We start from the raw sequence: 18,477 nt of genomic DNA on the forward strand, positions 1-18,477 counted from the left end.
CTCCGTAAAAGTGTCCATCTCTTTTTCTTTTTTTTCTTCTGTTGTGGCATATGCAGCAGGTGCCTGCTCGTTTTTCGTATGTGGGTAACAACATTTAACTATGTATATATATTTCCCAATTGGTTTAACTGCCACCCGCAAAAAAAAAATACAAAAAATATCTAATTAATCCGCCCGACCCGACCCGCGAGCGGATAAAATCTTATTTTTTTTAATTTCATCCGCCCGATCCGCGGATAATCCGCGGACTCCGCGGTTGTGTCCGCAAACCGCGCATCTCTAATATGTATATATATATATATATATATATATATGTATATATATATATATATAATATGTTACGAATCAAGTGTTTACTTTATGTTCTTTACTCTGCAGTCTTTGGGCCCATGGAAACAATAGCAGTGGGAACGTGAAGCAGGAAGTATTTTTTTTTTTAAACATTTTTACCAAAGTTTGAACACAACCTTAGAGCATCTAGAGTCAGTTTCCTGGGAAATATTCTTGCGGCACTGACAGCGAGGACAAGGATGGGATTGTGAACATCTGGTTTTGTTTGGGCTCGTTATTGGACGGTCCTTCGCTCGTATCTGGAGAGATAAGAAGTGGTTCATGTTTAAACAGATGCATAATTCTGGACAGACATTTGAATTCAAACTTGAGTCACCTTCATCAGCTCCTTTATCCTGGACTACAACCTCGTCCGCTTCAACATCTGGGCCTAAATCCTCGATGAGGACCTGGTCAAAGGTTTCCCCCTTGATTTGTGAGCTAGAAGACATGAGGGTCTCCACCTGTGGAGGGACGACGGAAGAAACGCTGGCTGGTTCAGGAGCAGGAGCTTGGGATTGAGCCGAGACTAGAAGAGCATCTGGAGCGAAATCTGGTTCAGGGGCTGTATCTGGAGCTGAAGCTGGTTCAGTAGCTAGATCAGGATCTGGTTCGGTAACTCGATCTAGAGCTGGAGTTGGTTCGGTAGCTAGATCTGGACCTGGTTCGGTAACTCGATCTAGAGCTGGAGTTGGTTCGGTAGCTAGATCTGGACCTGGTTCGGTAGCTCGATCTGGAGTTGAAGTTGGTTCGGTAGCTAGATCTGGACCTGGTTCGGTAGCTCGATCTGGAGTTGAAGTTGGTTCGGTAGCTAGATCTGGACCTGGTTCGGTAGCTCGATATGGAGCTGGAGCGCAGGACTGATCTTGGTTCGGAGCTGGAGGAACTACGATGAGAGCATCTGGAGGCGACATGAAACCCGGAGTAAGGACAGCGTCCGGCAGTAGGGGTTCTGCTTCCTGAGGGTCCGACGTTATCGCCAGCATTGCCTCTTCTGGTCCTGTGAGCACCACCACAGCAGGACCTTCCTGGGTGAAAGAGCTCTCTGATGTACCAGCAGTCTTCCTGGGCCTCCCCCTCCTTTTGCTGCCTTCAGCCCTCTGTCTTTTCCTCGGGCTCTCCAGCCTGAAAGGAGCCACCAAAAGGGGACCAGCTTCAACTATGTGGATCAAAAAAGCTCTTTTGTGATGCCTTTGCAAAGCTAATAGTGCAAAGTCCTTGACCTGGATGTGTGGCGTCAATAGAGACGACTAGACCAGACTAACCTTTGGTAGCAGCCTTTGCCCCACATTCAACAGACGCAGTGCATTGATAAGTATCCAAAGTGGCGATAACGCTAAAGGAGACCACATCAAGCTCTCATTATTTTTATGTCCGCTTTACTCAAAACCGCTGTAAAAATATCATATATCAATTCCCTCCCCCATTTTAAAGAGGCATACTTTCAAACAACTTCAGCCTAAAATATACATAGCAAATAGTTGGGGGGTTTTAACACTTAAAATGGCAGTATATTTACAAAGCTACACTAGTTTTTTTATTTTTTAAAATGGCCAAAAATGGCAAAAAAATATGTCAGCTTCCCATAAACTGATGTAAAAATATATAAAATGTATATTTTTTCCACCATCAATAAATGTATTTCTTACTACTTTGGCCTGGTTTCAGGGTGGTTTAAGGTGTTAGAAATACTACGCTGGAGGTTCTAAGGCCAAAAAATGTCAGCTTCCCAAAAACTGCTGGAAAAATATCAATAATCCATATTTTGTTCCATGTTCAATAAGTCCATTTCTGCTATTTTGGCCTGGTTACGGTGTGGTTTATAGTGTTAAAAACTACACTTGAAGTTCCAAGGCCTAAAAATGTTAGCTTCCCAAAAACAGTGTTTAAAAACTACACTTGAGGTTCAAAGTCCAAAAAATGGCAGTTTCCCAAAAACTGCTATAAAAATATAAACGATAAAAATTATTTTCCACAATAAACACGTCCAATTTATTTCTACTTCAGCCTGGTTTCAGTGGGGTTTACAGTGTTAAAAAACTACACTTGAGGTTCTAACGCCAAAAAACGTCAGCTTCCCAAAAACTGCAGTAAAAATATAATTAATCCATATTTATTCCACATTAAATAAGTTGACTTCTTACTACTTTAGCCTGATTACAGTGTTAGAAAAAACTACACTTGAAGTTCCAAAGTTTAAAAATGTTAGCTTCCCAAAAACAGTGTTTAAAAACTACACTTGAGGTTCGAAGTCCAAAAAATGGCAGCTTCCCAAAAACTGCTATAAAAATATAAACAATTAAAATTATTTTCCACAATAAATACATCCAATTTATTTCTACTTCAATCTGGTTACAGTGGGGTTTACAGTGTTCAAAAACTACACCTGAGGTTCTAACGCCAAAAAACGTCAGCTTCCCAAAAACTGCAGTAAAAATATAATTAATCCATATTTATTCCACATTAAATAGGTTGATTTCTTACTACTTTAGCCTGATTACAGTATTTAAAAAACTACACTGGAGGTTCAGAGGGTAAAAAATGTTAGCTTCCCAAAAACTGCTGTAATAATATCATTAATCCATAATAATTCTAATTATTTTCCACATCAAAATGAGTTGATTTCTTGCTACTTTAGCTTCGTGGGTTTAACAGTGGAAAAAAAAACTACATTGGAGGTTTTAAGTCCAAAAAATGTCAGCTTCCCAAAAACTTCTATAAAAATATAAACAATTACAATTATTTTCCACAATAAACACGTCCAATTTATTTCTACTTCAGCCTGGTTACAGTGGGGTTTACAGTGTTAAAAAACTACACTTGAGGTTCTAACGCCAAAAAACGTCAACTTCCCAAAAACTGCAGTAAAAATATAATTAATCCATATTTATTCCACATTAAATAAGTTGATTTCTTACTACTTTAGCCTGATTACAGTGTTAGAAAAAAACTACACTGGAGGTTCAAAGGGCAAAAAATGTTAGCTTCCCAAAAACTGCTGTAATAATATAATTAATCCATAATAATTCTAATTATTTTCCACATTAAATGAGTTGATTTCTTGCTACTTTAGCTTCATGGGTTTAACAGTGGGAAAAAAACTACATTGGAGGTTTTAAGTCCAAAAAATGGCAGTTTCCCAAAAACTTCTATAAAAATATAAACAATTACAATTATTTTCCACAATAAACACGTCCAATTTATTTCTGCTTCAGCCTGGTTACAGTGGGGTTTACAGTGTTAAAAAACTACACTTGAGGTTCTAACGCCAAAAAACGTCAGCTTCCCAAAAACTGCAGTAAAAATATAATTAATCCATATTTATTCCACATTAAATAAGTTGATTTCTTACTACTCTAGCCTGATTACAGTAGGGTTTCCAATGTTAAAAAAATACACTGGAGGTACTAAGGGCAAAAAATGTTAGCTTCCCAAAAACTTCTGTCATTAATCCATAATAATTCTAATTATTTTCCACATTAAATGAGTTGATTTCTTGCTACTTTAGCCTGGTTACAGTGGGTTTTACAGTGGAAAAAAAACTAAACTGGAGGTTGTAAAGGCAAGAAATGTTAACTTCCCAAAAACTGCTGCAAAATTATCAACAATCCATTTTTTTCCACATAAGTCAATTTCTTACTACTTTGGCCTGGTTACAGTGGGGTTTACAGTGTTAAAGAATTACAATTGAAGTTCTAAGACCAAAAAATGTCAGCTTCCCAAAACTGCTGTAAAAAAATAAATAATTATAATTATTTTCCACAGTAAACACGTCCAATTTATTTCTACTTTAATCTGGTTACAGTGGGGTTTACAGTGTTAAAAAAGTACACCTGAGGTTCTAACGCCAAAAAACGTCAACATCCCAAAAACTGCAGTAAAAATATAATTAATCCATATTTATTCCACATTAAATAAGTTGATTTCTTACTACTCTAGCCTGATTACAGTGTTAGAAAAAACTACACTGGAGGTTCAAAGGGCAAAAAATGTTAGCTTCCCAAAAACTGCTGTAATAATATCATTAATCTATAATAATTCTAATTATTTTCCACACTAAATGAGTTGATTTCTTGCTATTTTAGCTTCGTGGGTTTAACAGTGGGAAAAAAAACTACATTGGAGGTTTTAAGTCCAAAAAATGGCAGCTTCCCAAAAACTTCTATAAAAATATAAACAATTACAATTATTTTCCATAATAAACACGTCTAATTTATTCCTACTTCAATCTGGTTACAGTGGGGTTTACAGTGTTAAAAAACTACACTTGAGGTTCTAATGCCAAAAAACGTCAGCTTCACAAAAACTGCAGTAAAAATATAATTAATCCATATTTATTCCACATTAAATACGTTGATTTCTTACTACTTTAGCCTGATTACAGTAGGGTTTCCAATGTTAAAAGGGCAAAAAATGTTAGCTTCCCAAAAACTTCTGTCATTAATCCATAATAATTCTAATTATTTTCCACATTAAATGAGTTGATTTCTTGCTACTTTAGCCTGGTTACAGTGGGTTTTACAGTGGAAAAAAAACTAAACTGGAGGTTGTAGAGGCAAAAAATGTTAACTTCCCAAAAACTGCTGCAAAAATATGAACAATCCATTTTTTTCCACATAAGTCAATTTCTTACTACTTTGGCCCGGTCACAGTGGGGTTTACAGTGTTAAAGAATTACAATTGAAGTTCTAAGACCAAAAAATGTCAGCTTCCCAAAACTGCTGTAAAAAAATAAATAATTATAATTATTTTCCACATTAAATGAGTTGATTTCTTGCTACTTTACCCTGATAAAGTGGGGTTTACAGAGTAAAAAAAAAAAAAAAAAACTACACTGGAGGTTCTAACGCCAAAAAATGTCAGCTTCCAAAAAGTTGCTGTAAAAAAAGAATGAATCCATAATTTTCCTAATTCAATAAATGGATTTCTTACTTCTTTGTTCTGGTTATGTTGAGGTTTACAGTGTTAAAAACTACATATGAGGTTCTAAGGCCAAACAATATTACCATGAATTGATTAACGTGGACAAGTTGAAAAACTTATTGGGGTGTTACCATTTAGTGGTCACTTGTACAGAATATGTACTGTACTGTGCAATCTACTAATAAAAGTTTCAATCAATCAATCAAAAAGCTTCCCAAAAATTTTAAGCTGTTAAAATATCACATTTTTAAAAATGTTTTCATGTCAAACCTTTACTCCTTCAGCCTGACGTTTACAGATCAAAAGGTTATCATATTTTGGGGATTTTAACCACTTCATGGGCAAGATTGTTTTTTTAATTTGAAAAAAATAACATTTTAATTATTAACGAATCAATTATTTGATTCAAATTGTTAGATTTGCTAGTCCCTGAGATTGTTATTTTTCTACAGTGTAAAAAACAAATGAAGAAATGTTGCTGTATGCTTTGCTTTTACGGGACAAAGTAGCGCTACCTGGTGGACAGTTACTGAAATTGCAAATTAAAAACCAGTAATGAAGATTGAAATCTTAACGTAAAGGAATGAACACAATCTTTGACCTGTAATCGTTTGACAAAGCTAAAAAAAAAGAACAATAAAAACCCCAGACTGCAAGATATCGCCTGGACTACTTTGACCAATTTACCCCAAAACCCACTGGTAAGTTTCCTTCTCCTCTGCTTCGGCTTTCCTCTTCTTGAGAAGCGACCTGTCCCTCAGGCGGCGGCGGATCCCACCTTTGAAAAAAGAAGAGAACCCAAACAATCACTATCGCTGTGGGGAACTACAGTCCTCGGTCCAACTCATCCAGGTTGTGGTACAACACATAATCAGAGCATCATTCAAAAGGTCGGTTCGACTTAAAAAACAATGAAGAAGCCTTTAGGAATAAATGTTTTTCGAGAAACCATGGGTGTGACGCACCACAGCCTGGTTGGTCGTACCAAAACCTTGTTGGTCGTACCACAGCCTGGTTGGTCGTACCACAACCTGGTTGGTCATACCACAACCAAAGACTGGGGTGTCAAACTTGTTTTCATTTAAGGCCACATCGCAGTTATGCTTGACCTAACAATGAATGATATTATTACACTATTTGATTTTCCTTTACCTACAATGTAAAAAAAAAAAAAAGATCTATCAATTTTACCGTAAAAACTGGCAGCTAAATTGCCAGAGTTTTACTGTAAAATTTAAAGTTTTTTTTACTTTAAATAGAAAACTGCTTTTTTACAGTAAAATTCTGGCAACTGAGCTGCCAGTTATTTACCGTAAAAACAACAAACTGTAGATTTTACAGTCTATTACTGTAAATGGCAAAACAGTACTGAACCTTTTTTTCCAGTAAAATTCTGGCAACTGAGCTTTTTACTACGGAGCCCCTAAAGGGACATGGGGGTAAAATATTTTTTTATTATTATTATTATTTTTTTTTAGACATGTATCTCGTGCGCACAAGAAACTTTCTCGTGCGCACAAGATACATGTCTAAAAAAAAATCAAAATAAATAATTTAGAAATTATTATTATTTTTTTTTTATAACTTTATAAAAAGTTTCTTGTGCGCACGAGATACATGTCTAAAAAAAATAAAAAAATAAATAAATTATAAAAAAATTAATTTCCCGCATGTCCCTTTCGGGGCTCTGTATTTTACTGTAAAATGTATGGTGGTTTTTACAGCATACTGTAAATGCAAAAACAGTACCAGTTTTTTGCAGTAAAAAAGTGGCTGCTCAGTTGCCAGAATTTTACCGTAAAATGTACTCTTTTTATTTTTTACTGTAAACAGAAAACTGCTTCTTTACGGTAAAATCCCACAAGTTATACATTTTACGGTGTATCATTGTAAATGGCAAAGCGGTACCACAGTTTTACAGTAAAAAACTGGCAGTTCAGTTGCCAGAATTTTACTGTAAAATGCATGTTGTTGTTTTTTTACAACATATTACTTTAAATGTAAAAGCAGTGCCACAGTTTTTTTGCTGTAAAAAGGTGACAGCTCAGTTGCCAGAATTTTACTGTGAAATTGACTTTTTTTTTTTACTGTAAATAGAAAACTGCTGTTTTACCGTAAAATTCTTGCAACTGAGCTGCCAGGTTTTTTTTACCGTAAAAACAAACTGTATATTTTACAGTCTGTTACTGTAAATAGCACAACAGTACTCCATTTTTTTTACAGTAAAATTCAGTTATTTACAGCAAAAACAAATTATAAATGGCTAAGTGGTACCACAGTTTTTACAGTAAAAAACTGGCAGCTGGGTTGCCAGAATTTTACTGCAAAATTTACGGTGGTTTTTACAGTGTATTACTGTAAATGTAAAAACAGTACCACAGTTTTTAGCAGTAAAAAAGTGGCTGCTCAGTTGCCAGAATTATAACGTAAAATGTACTCTTTATTTTTTTTTTTTACTGTAAACAGAAATCTGCTTCTTTACGGTAAAATCACACAAGTTATACATTTTATGATGTATCATTGTAAATGGCAAAGCGGTACCACAGTTTTACAGTAAAAAACTGGCAGTTCAGTTGCCAGAATTTTACTGTAAAATGTATGTTTTTTTTTTTACAACATATTACTTTAAATGTAAAAGCAGTGCCACAGATTTTGCTGTAAAAAGGTGACAGCTCAGTTGCAGAATTTTACTGTGAATTTTACTTTTTTTTATACTGTAAATAGAAAACTGCTGTTTTACGGTAAAATTATTGCAACTGAGCTGCCAGTTTTTTTTTACCGTAAAAACAAACTGTATATTTTACAGTCTGTTACTGTAAATAGCACAACAGTACTCCATTTTTTTACAGTAAAATTCAGTTATTTTCAGCAAAAACAACAAATTATAAATTTTACGGTGTATCACATGGCTAAGCGGTACCACAGTTTTTACAGTAAAAAACTGGCAGCTGGGTTGCCAGAATTTTACTGCAAAATTTATGATGGTTTTTACAGTTATACATTTTACGGTGTATCATTGTAAATGGCAAAGCGGTACTACAGTTTTACAGTAAAAAAACTGGCAGTTCAGTTGCCAGAATTTTACTGTAAAATGTATGTTTGTTTTTTTTACAACATATTACTTTAAATGTAAAAGCAATGCCACAGTTGTTTTGCTGTAAAAAAGTGACAGCTCAGTTGCCAGAATTTTACTGTGAAAATTACTTCTTTTTTTTTACTGAAAATAGAAAACTGCTGTTTTACCATAAAATTCTTGCAGCTGAGCTGCCAGTTTTTTTTACCGTAAAAACAAACTGTATATTTTACAGTCTGTTACTGTAAATAGCACAACAGTACTCCATTTTTTTACAGTAAAATTCAGTTATTTACAGCAAAAACAACAAATTATAAATTTTACGGTGTATCACAGCGGTACCACAGTTTTTACAGTAAAAAACTGGCAGCTGGGTTGCCAGAATTTTACTGCAAAATTTACGGTGGTTTTTACAGCGTATTACTGTAAATGTAAAAACAGTACCACAGTTTTTTGCAGTAAAAAAGTGGCTGCTCAGTTGCCAGAATTATAACGTAAAATGTACTCTTTATTTTTTTTTTTTACTGTCAACAGAAAACTGCTTCTTTACGGTAAAATCACACAAGTTATACATTTTACGGTGTATCATTGTAAATGGCAAAGCGGTACTACAGTTTTACAGTAAAAAAACTGGCAGTTCAGTTGCCAGAATTTTACTGTAAAATGTATGTTTGTTTTTTTTACAACATATTACTTTAAATGTAAAAGCAATGCCACAGTTTTTTTGCTGTAAAAAAGTGACAGCTCAGTTGCCAGAATTTTACTGTGAAAATTACTTCTTTTTTTTACTGTAAATAGAAAAATGCTGTTTTACCGTAAAATTCTTGCAACTGAGCTGCCAGTTTTTTTTACCGTAAAAACAAACTGTATATTTTACAGTCTGTTACTGTAAATAGCACAACAGTACTCCATTTTTTTACAGTAAAATTCAGTTATTTACAGCAAAAACAACAAATTATAAATGTTACGGTGTATCACTGTAAATGGCTAAGCGGTACCACAGTTTTTACAGTAAAAAACTGGCAGCTGGGTTGCCAGAATTTTACTGCAAAATTTACGGTAGTTTTTACAGTGTATTACTGTAAATGTAAAAACAGTACCACAGTTTTTTGCAGTAAAAAAGTGGCTGCTCACTTGCCAGAATTATAACGTAAAATGTACTCTTTACTTTTTTTACTGTAAACAGAAATCTGCTTCTTTACAGTAAAATCACACAAGTTATACATTTTACGGTGTATCATTGTAAATGGCAAAGCGGTACCACAGTTTTACAGTAAAAAACTGGCAGTTCAGTTGCCAGAATTTTACTGTAAAATGTATGTTTGTTTTTTTTACAACATATTACTTTAAATGTAAAAGCAGTGCCACAGTTTTTTTGCTGTAAAAAGGTGACAGCTCAGTTGCCAGAATTTTACTGTGAATTTTACTTTTTTTTAATACTGTAAATAGAAAACTGCTGTTTTACGGTAAAATTCTTGCAACTGAGCTGCCAGCTTTTTACCGTAAAAACAACAAACTGTATATATTTACAGTCTGTTACTGTAAATGGCAAAACAGTACCACAGTTCTTTACAGTAAAACTGGCAGCTCAATTGCAATAATACATTTTTTACAGCATATTACTGTGAATGGAAAAACAACACTGCTGTTTTTTTATGGTAGAAAAAGTGTCCGATCAGTTCAAAGAATTTTACTTTAAAATTAAATTTAAAAAAAAAAAAGTTTTTTACAGTAAAAGTATGGCAACTGAGCTGCCTTTTTTTTTTTTTTTTTACTGTAAAAACATCAGATTTTACAGTGTATTACTGTAAATGGCAAAACGGTACAACGGTACAATTTTTACAGTACGGTAATAAAATGGAAGATCAGTTGCCAGAATTTTATTGTCAAAAAACAGAGGTGCTGTTATTTCCATTTACAGTAAAATACTGTAAAACCCAATTTCACTGTAAAATATATTGTAATATATATAGTGTACAATTTGATGGATAACTTGCTTTGAAACTAATACATTTAAAGTACTTTATCGACAAATATTATTTTCCAGGCTTTCGAAGGCCAAATAAAATGACGTGGGGGTCCAGATGTGCCCCCCCCAGGCTTTCAGTTTGACCACTGTGACCTAAAACATTACAATGAATGCAACTTTGATCCATTTCAAAAAGAACTCATACCTTGTTCTTCCTCATCCTGGCCTTTGTAATCCGTCTCCGGCTGCGAAGTCTCGTCCATGCTAAAGTCCTGCTATGAATGAAGGCGGGAGAAGCCCGCTCTTGTTGTCTGCTCCCACCCAAAATTTCAAATTATCTGGTTAACCATTACCGCTGCAGGGCTGGTCTTATCATCGCCACAAAGCTGCAGGAGTTGGCACGGCTCGGACAGAGAGAACGAAGCACAATGTTACAAGGCAGGAAATAACAACAAAAAAAGGGGGGCGGTTGAACTCGCGACATTTGACCCGCCTTTGCAGAAGGCTTCCAATATGATCCAAAATTAAAATGATGCATGTTGTTCATACATTTGTGCTGCAAGAGCAATAAGACGTGTGCTTGCAGACCTTACACTTATCTTTGACCCAGGGAGGGCAGCTTGTTAGGGGCGTGTTCGCAGATCTTCCCACAGCACGCTCAACCAACGTGTGTGTGTGTGCGTGTGTGTGTGTGTTCTGGCAATGCTTACTTAATGGGGACATTGCTCTGTTTACACCAGGCCTGGGCAATTATTTTGACTCGGGGGTCACATTTAGTGAAAGAAAATGTGTCTGGGGGCCGGTATATCTATTTTTATGAACACTAATACAAAACCTCACAATAATGTCTGATTGAATGCTAAAAACTTTATGACAGACCACCTTAAAAAACGTAATGGAATTTTACATGTTTCTATGAAGGATAAAACACTGAATATTGACAAAGTATGAATGTCACACCCCCTTTCGATCGACACATTTTACAAATCAAGTGAAACGCAACAAAAATGCAACAAACATACCTGCCAACTTTTGAAATCAGAAAAACCTAGTAGCCAGGGTCCAGGGGCCGCAGGCCCCAGTAGGTCCAGGACAAAGTCCTGGTGGGGGTTCAGGCGGGCGAAGCCCCCCCGACGCAAAATGATTATTAGCATTCAGACAGGTTAAAATGTTGCTAAAACCATCACTTTTCTATCAGTCACAGTGACTTTTCAAAACAAAAATATTACAGCAAAAATCATATGGGTTGATTGACATGTTTATTCTGTAAGCTAACTTCAATAGTTTGAAATTATTTTGACAGTTAATGACAGTTATCCTGTCAACCTTTCACAAGACTTCAATTTGTTAATTGAAAGTATAAACAGTATAAACACTTTTTACAGTAAACAAATGGTAAAACAGTACTAAACAATTCCATTAAAAAAAAATTGGTGTCATTATTAACTTTCTGTCCAAGTTTGTATAATCTACTGCCTTGTTCAATTGTAAAAAATATTCTGTGCCTAAAATTCACATTTCTATCACAATTATCATACTGTAAACATGGTAAGCTAACTTCATTAAAATTAATAGTCCTGTCAATAGCATGGAATTACAATTCAAATGTAGTTTTTTTGTAAGCCTTTCAAAAGAATTCAAAATATGAAAAATTAATGAAAATTAATTTAAGCCATCAGACACTTGAAAAGTGGCACATCACATCTCTAATGTAATCATTTTAACTTTTCAACAGAAATAGCACTGCAAAAATATTAAGGACATACTTCTGTATTTTGGTAGTTATGCTGTCAACATTTAACAAGATTTCTTCAACTTGGACTTGAAAGCATAAATAGTATAAACACTTTTAACAGTATAACAGTACTAAACAATTCCAAAAGATAACATTGGTGTCATTACCTTTTTGTGGCTAAAATCCAAATTTATTCTATCAGATTGATCATACTGCAAAAATGATATGGTAACTTTATAAGTTTACTTCATTAAAATGTATTGCCTCCGTAAATAAAACTTCGGCATTTATCACATCCAAAGAATCTGTTTAGGCGACGAAAAACGTTGAAAGTTTTCCACTTGTATCGCTAGCAACGGCATTAGACTTGTGTTTTTTTGTCCCAACGTGGTCTTTTACATCGCTAATTCCTCCGTGTCCGATCGAAAAATCTTGTCTGCACAAGGTGCAATTCGCGTAGTTTTCACCCTTTTTGGAACGGATAATTATTCCCGGATAGGCTTTTGAATATTCTTCACGGAATGAATGCAGTTTTCTTTTCGGTTTAAGACTCGTTTGCGATTTTTCTCCGGCTGATTCCATGATCGTTCGCTCGTTTGGAAACAGGTGCCTCGTGCTTGGCAGCGGTGCTATAAATAGCCTCGCGCATGGCATTCGGAATGGCTCGATAGGAAGTTACTGGAAGCAGTGTCGATTGTCATTGTTGTTACGCGATTTCGTGAATAAAACTTTAAAAAAAAAAATTTTTTTTTAATTAATGAAAAACCGTATTTTTTATCACTGCAACCGTAACCCGGAATAGGTTGATGAAAACCGTACTAATTACGGGAAAACCGGAGTAGTTGGCAGGTATGAACAAACAGTGAAATATGAACGCAAAGGGTACAAAATAAAGCCACCTACAATCTGATATATCTGATATATCACTAAGCTTTAGAACTTTGTTGTGAAAATCTCCTTCTGTGTCTGTGGAAACGCTTCCCGCCCACACTGCTTGGTGCCTCGTCTGAGCTGCTGTGACGTAGATGACCATAGTAACTAATTAGATGACCATAGTAACTAATTAGATTACCATAGTAACTAGTATATCACCCAAAAGCACAGATTCCAACCATTGAAATACTTAGTATAGTTGAAGACTTATAGTCATTAGAAAACATCATAATGGCAGCTACACTTTCCACCTTAAAGATCTAAAAAAATTATTTGGGAATGTCCGGCGGGCCAGATTGAAAAGCTCAACGGGTCACATGTGGCCCCCGGGCCTTAATTTGCCCAGGTCTGCTTTAGAACCATTTTAATGAAAAATACAATCACACGTTCATGAACAAATAATTATATTATCATATTTATGTTAGCGTCCAAGATAGCTAGCGATTAGTACGCTTGTTGTCAGATAGTGATTAGCATGTTAGCTGTCAGCTAGTGATTAGCAGCCTAGTTTCCAGCTAAGGATTAGCACGCTGGTCGCCAGCTGGCGATTAGAGCGCTTGTTGCCAGTTAGCGCTTAGTGCGCTAGTTGTCTACTAGCAATTAGCACTCTAGTTGCCAGCTGGCGATTGGAGTGCTAGTTGCCTGCTAGCTATTAGCGGCACAACACTATTATTATTTAGATATTGCTAATATTGCGCACCAAAAGGTACCTTTGAAAGCATTTTAATGAAAAATACAATCATACAAGATATATAAGAAGAGGTCCCCGCTCCTTCTCTCCTTCATTTTGAGGGTCCTTGGTCTGGAAAACATTGAAAACTCCTTTTTTTACCTCAAGATTTTCGGTTTGTACAACGGTCCTTCAATTCAAAGATGATGCTACTTTTGCCCATTCAAAGCATGCAGCAAATGTGCACACATTTGAGGGTTTTCTGTAAGGCAGGGTGGCTTGCTCCTGCAATGATAAATGTGTGTCGCTACGTAAACAGGGTTCAAGTCCCAGGACTAGGATGAGTATTTTGAAATGTAATATTGATATTTAAAAACATTTTTTTTTTTTTGCAGTCTTAATTTTATTGACTAAAAATGTTTGTTATTGTCATTTATTTGTTTTGTTTTATTTATTTGTTATTGGTTTCAAGACCTTCAAAGATGCCTTATCATTTATACTTTATAGTTAAGTCAACAAAATCTACTGTTATTTTAGTCGACTAAAATGTTGAGGAATAGACTAGACGAGACTTAATCAATTTAGATGACTAAAATATGACTAAAACTAAAAGACAATTTTGTCAAAAGACGGACTAAAAATAAATGAATTAACTGTTGACGATGAACAGAATTAATTGACTCTTGTTTTTTTTGTTCAAGTTAATCAAATTGGAATAATAATTTAGCTTTAAAATATTTACTTGTTTATGTTTAAATTGGTAAAAAAAATTATTGCTATTTTATATTTTACACAGGTCTTTGGGAAGTGGACATTTTGAAGGGTTTTCAGCACAGAATAACTTAGTGTTTTGCCAAGAAATATTGTATTTGAATAAGTTTGGTTAAATTGTATCAGAATGACAAACAGTGCCACCTCCTGGTTCATTTTCCCAAGTACTAAAACACTTTTTTCAGTATGCAGTATTTAAGTCCTAAGAACTGCTGCTTGAGTAGACTCCCAAGTTTGAGTCCTGGTATGTGAGGAAGTCAAAAGCAGTTTATATACAATGCTCTTTTTTGCAGCAAAACTTAAAAACTCCCGCTTGCAATATTTGCTGTGCAGTACGTCCGTTAGTCATCAAAATGTACATTATTATAGAAAAAAAGATGCATTAGCAATTCGGTGCAAAAAAAGGTTTATTTGTGTCCTCATTACGAAAGCTTTTTTTTTTTTACAGTGCATTTATGCCACATATTTTTTTGCGTTTGAATTTTGTGAAAATATATTAAAAATATATATTCAAATATGCTGACAATTTCGTTTAAACAAAATGAGTGTTTTAAAAAATAAATACAGTGTTTTAAAATCCAGTGCAGAAATATTTGTTAACTCTCAAGACCCACTTCAGGTAAATTAAGACCAAAGCAATGGATCCTGTCTCAGAGCCAGCCAATAAGGTGCTTCAGTCTTAATTGACCTTAAATGAAGTTAAGTTTTAACGAATTTTTATATACTGAATTTTTAAACACGCATTTTGCTCACACATTTGTATTTAATGAAAATGTCAGCATAATTTGGTGTAAGAAGATTAAAATGCAGAAAATTGAGTTACAAAAATTCCATACACTTTGTGGTAAATCTGACAGGTCATGATAATAGGGCCGTGAATCTTTGGGCACCACACGATTCGATTCTTGGGGGGTAACGATTCTCGATTCTAAACGAATCATGGTTCCAAATCCATACGTTTTAATAACATTGGGTGCAAGTTCTAAGATTAACTACGTTCCTCCATAAAATAGAAAACCAGCTGTGATAAATGTATATATTACTTGAAGGAAACCTGGTTTTTATTCAAAAAACATCATACCCAAACATATAATAAAGTCAAATACAAATACTTCTGTTTTCTAAAGTAAATCTTTACAGCAAATAGGATCATCTACATCAACAATATGATTTGCATGAGTAAAAAAAATTAACTTTTTTTTTTTTACCGATTAAGAATGTGATGAATTCGAAAATCTATTTTTTTGACAGCCCTACATGGTAAAATAGCATTTCTATCCTGGTTCTACATAATACTGCAAACCTGAAAATACCCCCTTGTACTATATATTTCTCAGACAACACAAAGCTTAAAGGCAAGATGTATGCAATATGTAGTTTATTGATCAAAATGCACACTACAAAAAAAGAAATGCATTAGTTTACCGTAACTGCTGCACAATAGCAAGTGCAATCAGTTTTTCTTTTAAAATATGACACAATGTACAGATAACATTAGCTTGGCAGTGAATATAGATACATTTTGCACACATTGCTGTGTGCTGAAAGGCAACATGATTTATACAAAACATAGTTTCTGGATCAAAATGCGTACATTAACCAAAAAAACATTCAAACTTTAAAATAATTGGTGCATAATAACATACACATTTACTTCATGCATTTTAAATATCACATAGATCAATTGATTCTCAAACTGTGGCTCCATCTAGTGGTACGCCAAATAATCACTTAATTAAATATTCAAACTGTGTGTAATATTACAGTGGCAGTTTTTTAAAATATACTTGTTAAATAAAACATTTGCCTTGTTTTAATGAATACTTAGCCCTACTACGCTACTGTATTTCAATGTTGTCATAATGTTGGTACTGGAAAGCCAAGTGTTTTCTGAGGTGGTACTTGGTAAAAAAATTTTTTTTAAAAACACTGCCCACCAAAAAATATCTGTTTTTCAGCAGATGTCTGTATGTGCTCAGTTGTAATACACTTTTCCACAACTTGTAGCAGTAGAGACAATTTCAAACAAACAGAGGAAGTCTCGAGCGAGAGGCATAGAGACGTTTCTTAAGCGCAAAAATTATGACTGAAGTGGTGAAGCTGTATTTTCATTTGCACTTTAATTTTATTGACCGTGTAAGTATAACCCTCGTTATTAGATTATTTATTTTAGCGCAACATAATTGTACGTAAACATATTTGTTGTTGCTTATTCATGAGTCCCTATTTATGCAGTGCATTTGCACTGCAAAAAGTCAGTGTTCAAAAACATGAAAAAAAAATACAAAAATGAGGGGTATTTTATTTGAACTAAGCAAAATTATCTGCCAATAGAACAAGAAAATTTGGCTTGTCAAGACTTTCCAAAACAAGTAAAATTAGCTAACCTCAATGAACCCAAAAATACCTTAAAATAAAATAAGTATTTTCTCACTAATAACAAGTGCACTTTTCTTGGTAGAAAAAAAAAGAAGAGACCTTTTAGCTCAATATGTTGAAAAATATTCTTAAATGAAGTAAATGCAAGTGCCATTATCTTGACATAATGATATGCGCTCGGCATTACATTTCTTGAAACCAGCAAACTTATACTAAAAACTAATTTATTGTTCTTAATGGAAAGGCAACAAGGCAAGCGCTTGTTACTCTCGGGGTCTCCTAGCCGCTCAGGCAAATCATATTGTCTAAAAATGCATTTTTCCATCGACAACATGACATCATCGCGCCAGGTGCGTGCTCTTTCAGTCAATTAGTGCGCATATATACAGCCCAGCCCCCAGCCAAATTTTTTTTAAAGAATTTAGCTGAATGTGCATGAACATTCTGTTCAAAATAGTTAGAAATGTCACATGTTAAATACTAACTGTCAGTTTACTGTACTGTGCCAACTGTATTACTATACGAGGACCTATTTTCTTTGGTTTCATTGAAAATAAAACAGTAAAGTCCATTTGGCTGTCATCTGTTTTAATTATGAGACACAATTGTGTCAAAGTCATGATTTTTTTTATTTCATGCTTGAAATGAGAAATGATTACTTTGAAAAAGCAGTTTTATACTTGTGAGTGTTGATGACAAAGCTTTGCAACAGTTGATATTCTAGTTTCAAGCATGTTTTACTCAATATAGCTCATCAAATCTCAGCAACAAGCTGTAATATCTTACTGAGATCATTTAGGAGCAAAACCCTTAAAACAAGTAAAACACTCTAACATAAAATCTGCTTAGTGAGAAGAATTATCTTATCAGACAGAAAATAAGCAAATATCACCCTTATTTGAGATATTTCATCTTACTTAAATTTCAGTTTTTGCAGTGTGGTTAGTACTTTTTTTTTTAATCAGCCTGACCTAAGCCTATGTGTTAAATAAATATATATATATATTTTTGAATAACATGATTTCATATCATTTGAGAATGTTGTAAACTGTAAGTAGGTTAGATATAATTAAATATGATTAATATCAAGATTACTAATTCAATGTTAATATTTGAGTGGGCCACAATGTCAAAAAGGTTAAGAACCCCTGATCTATCCAACGTGTAGTTTACTAAAATGCACATGTAACAGAAATAAATAGAAGGGTTAAAATAATCGGTGCACTTGTGCATTACATGTGACAATTTGAAAAAGGTATATTAGCTTAATGTATTTTTGCATAAATGACTCCACTGCAAAAACTGAAATCTAAGTAGGATTAAATATGTCAAATAAGGGTGATATTTCCTTATTTTCTGTCTAATAAGATAATTCTTCTCACTAAGCAGATTTTATGTTAGAGTCTTTTGCTTGTTTTAAGTGTTTTGGTCCTAAATGATCTCAGTAAGATATTACAACTTGTTGCTGAGATTTGATGAGCTATATTGAGTAAAACATGCTTGAAACTAGAATATCAACTGTTGCAAAGCTGTGTCATCAACACTCACAAGTACAAAACTACTTTTTTAAAGTAATAATTTCTTATTTCAAGCATGAAAAAAATAATCATGACTTTGACACAATTGTGTCTCATAATTAAAACATAAATGGACTTTGCTGTTTTATTTTCAATGAAACCAAAGAAAATAGGTAC

At 34.2% G+C, this 18,477-nt stretch overlaps 1 protein-coding gene across 2 annotated transcripts; it reads right to left on the minus strand.

Moving 5' to 3' along the window:
* Positions 1-339: 339 nt before the first annotated feature.
* hemgn (hemogen) lies at positions 340-10,972 on the minus strand. 2 transcript variants are annotated; one of them, XM_061987865.1, is made up of 4 exons: positions 10,501-10,972; positions 5,953-6,031; positions 668-1,455; positions 340-590 (listed from the first exon to the last, which is right to left on the minus strand). In XM_061987865.1, the coding sequence occupies exons 1-4, from the start codon at positions 10,556-10,558 to the stop codon at positions 484-486; spliced, it is 1,032 nt and encodes a 343-aa protein (XP_061843849.1). In that variant the 5' UTR covers positions 10,559-10,972; the 3' UTR covers positions 340-483. The 2 variants fall into 2 exon arrangements, with proteins under 2 accessions (XP_061843849.1, XP_061843848.1); XM_061987864.1 differs by having other exon boundaries at positions 5,941-6,031.
* Positions 10,973-18,477: the final 7,505 nt, after the last annotated feature.

Source organism: Nerophis lumbriciformis, linkage group LG27 (assembly GCF_033978685.3).
Source record: "Nerophis lumbriciformis linkage group LG27, RoL_Nlum_v2.1, whole genome shotgun sequence".
NCBI classification, from domain to species: Eukaryota; Metazoa; Chordata; class Actinopteri; order Syngnathiformes; family Syngnathidae; genus Nerophis; species Nerophis lumbriciformis.

What these genes read in the sequence shown, in the direction of transcription:
- hemgn (XM_061987864.1), bottom strand. Translation starts at nt 10,558, where the DNA reads ATGGACGAGACTTCGCAGCCGGAGACGGATTACAAAGGCCAGGATGAG. An exon ending in CCAGGATGAGGAAGAACAAG is followed by an intron (nt 6,032 to 10,500) that starts GTATGAGTTCTT and finishes CTTTTTTCAAAG; the next exon opens with GTGGGATCCGCCGCCGCCTG. An exon ending in GGATAAAGGAGCTGATGAAG is followed by an intron (nt 591 to 667) that starts GTGACTCAAGTT and finishes TTATCTCTCCAG; the next exon opens with ATACGAGCGAAGGACCGTCC.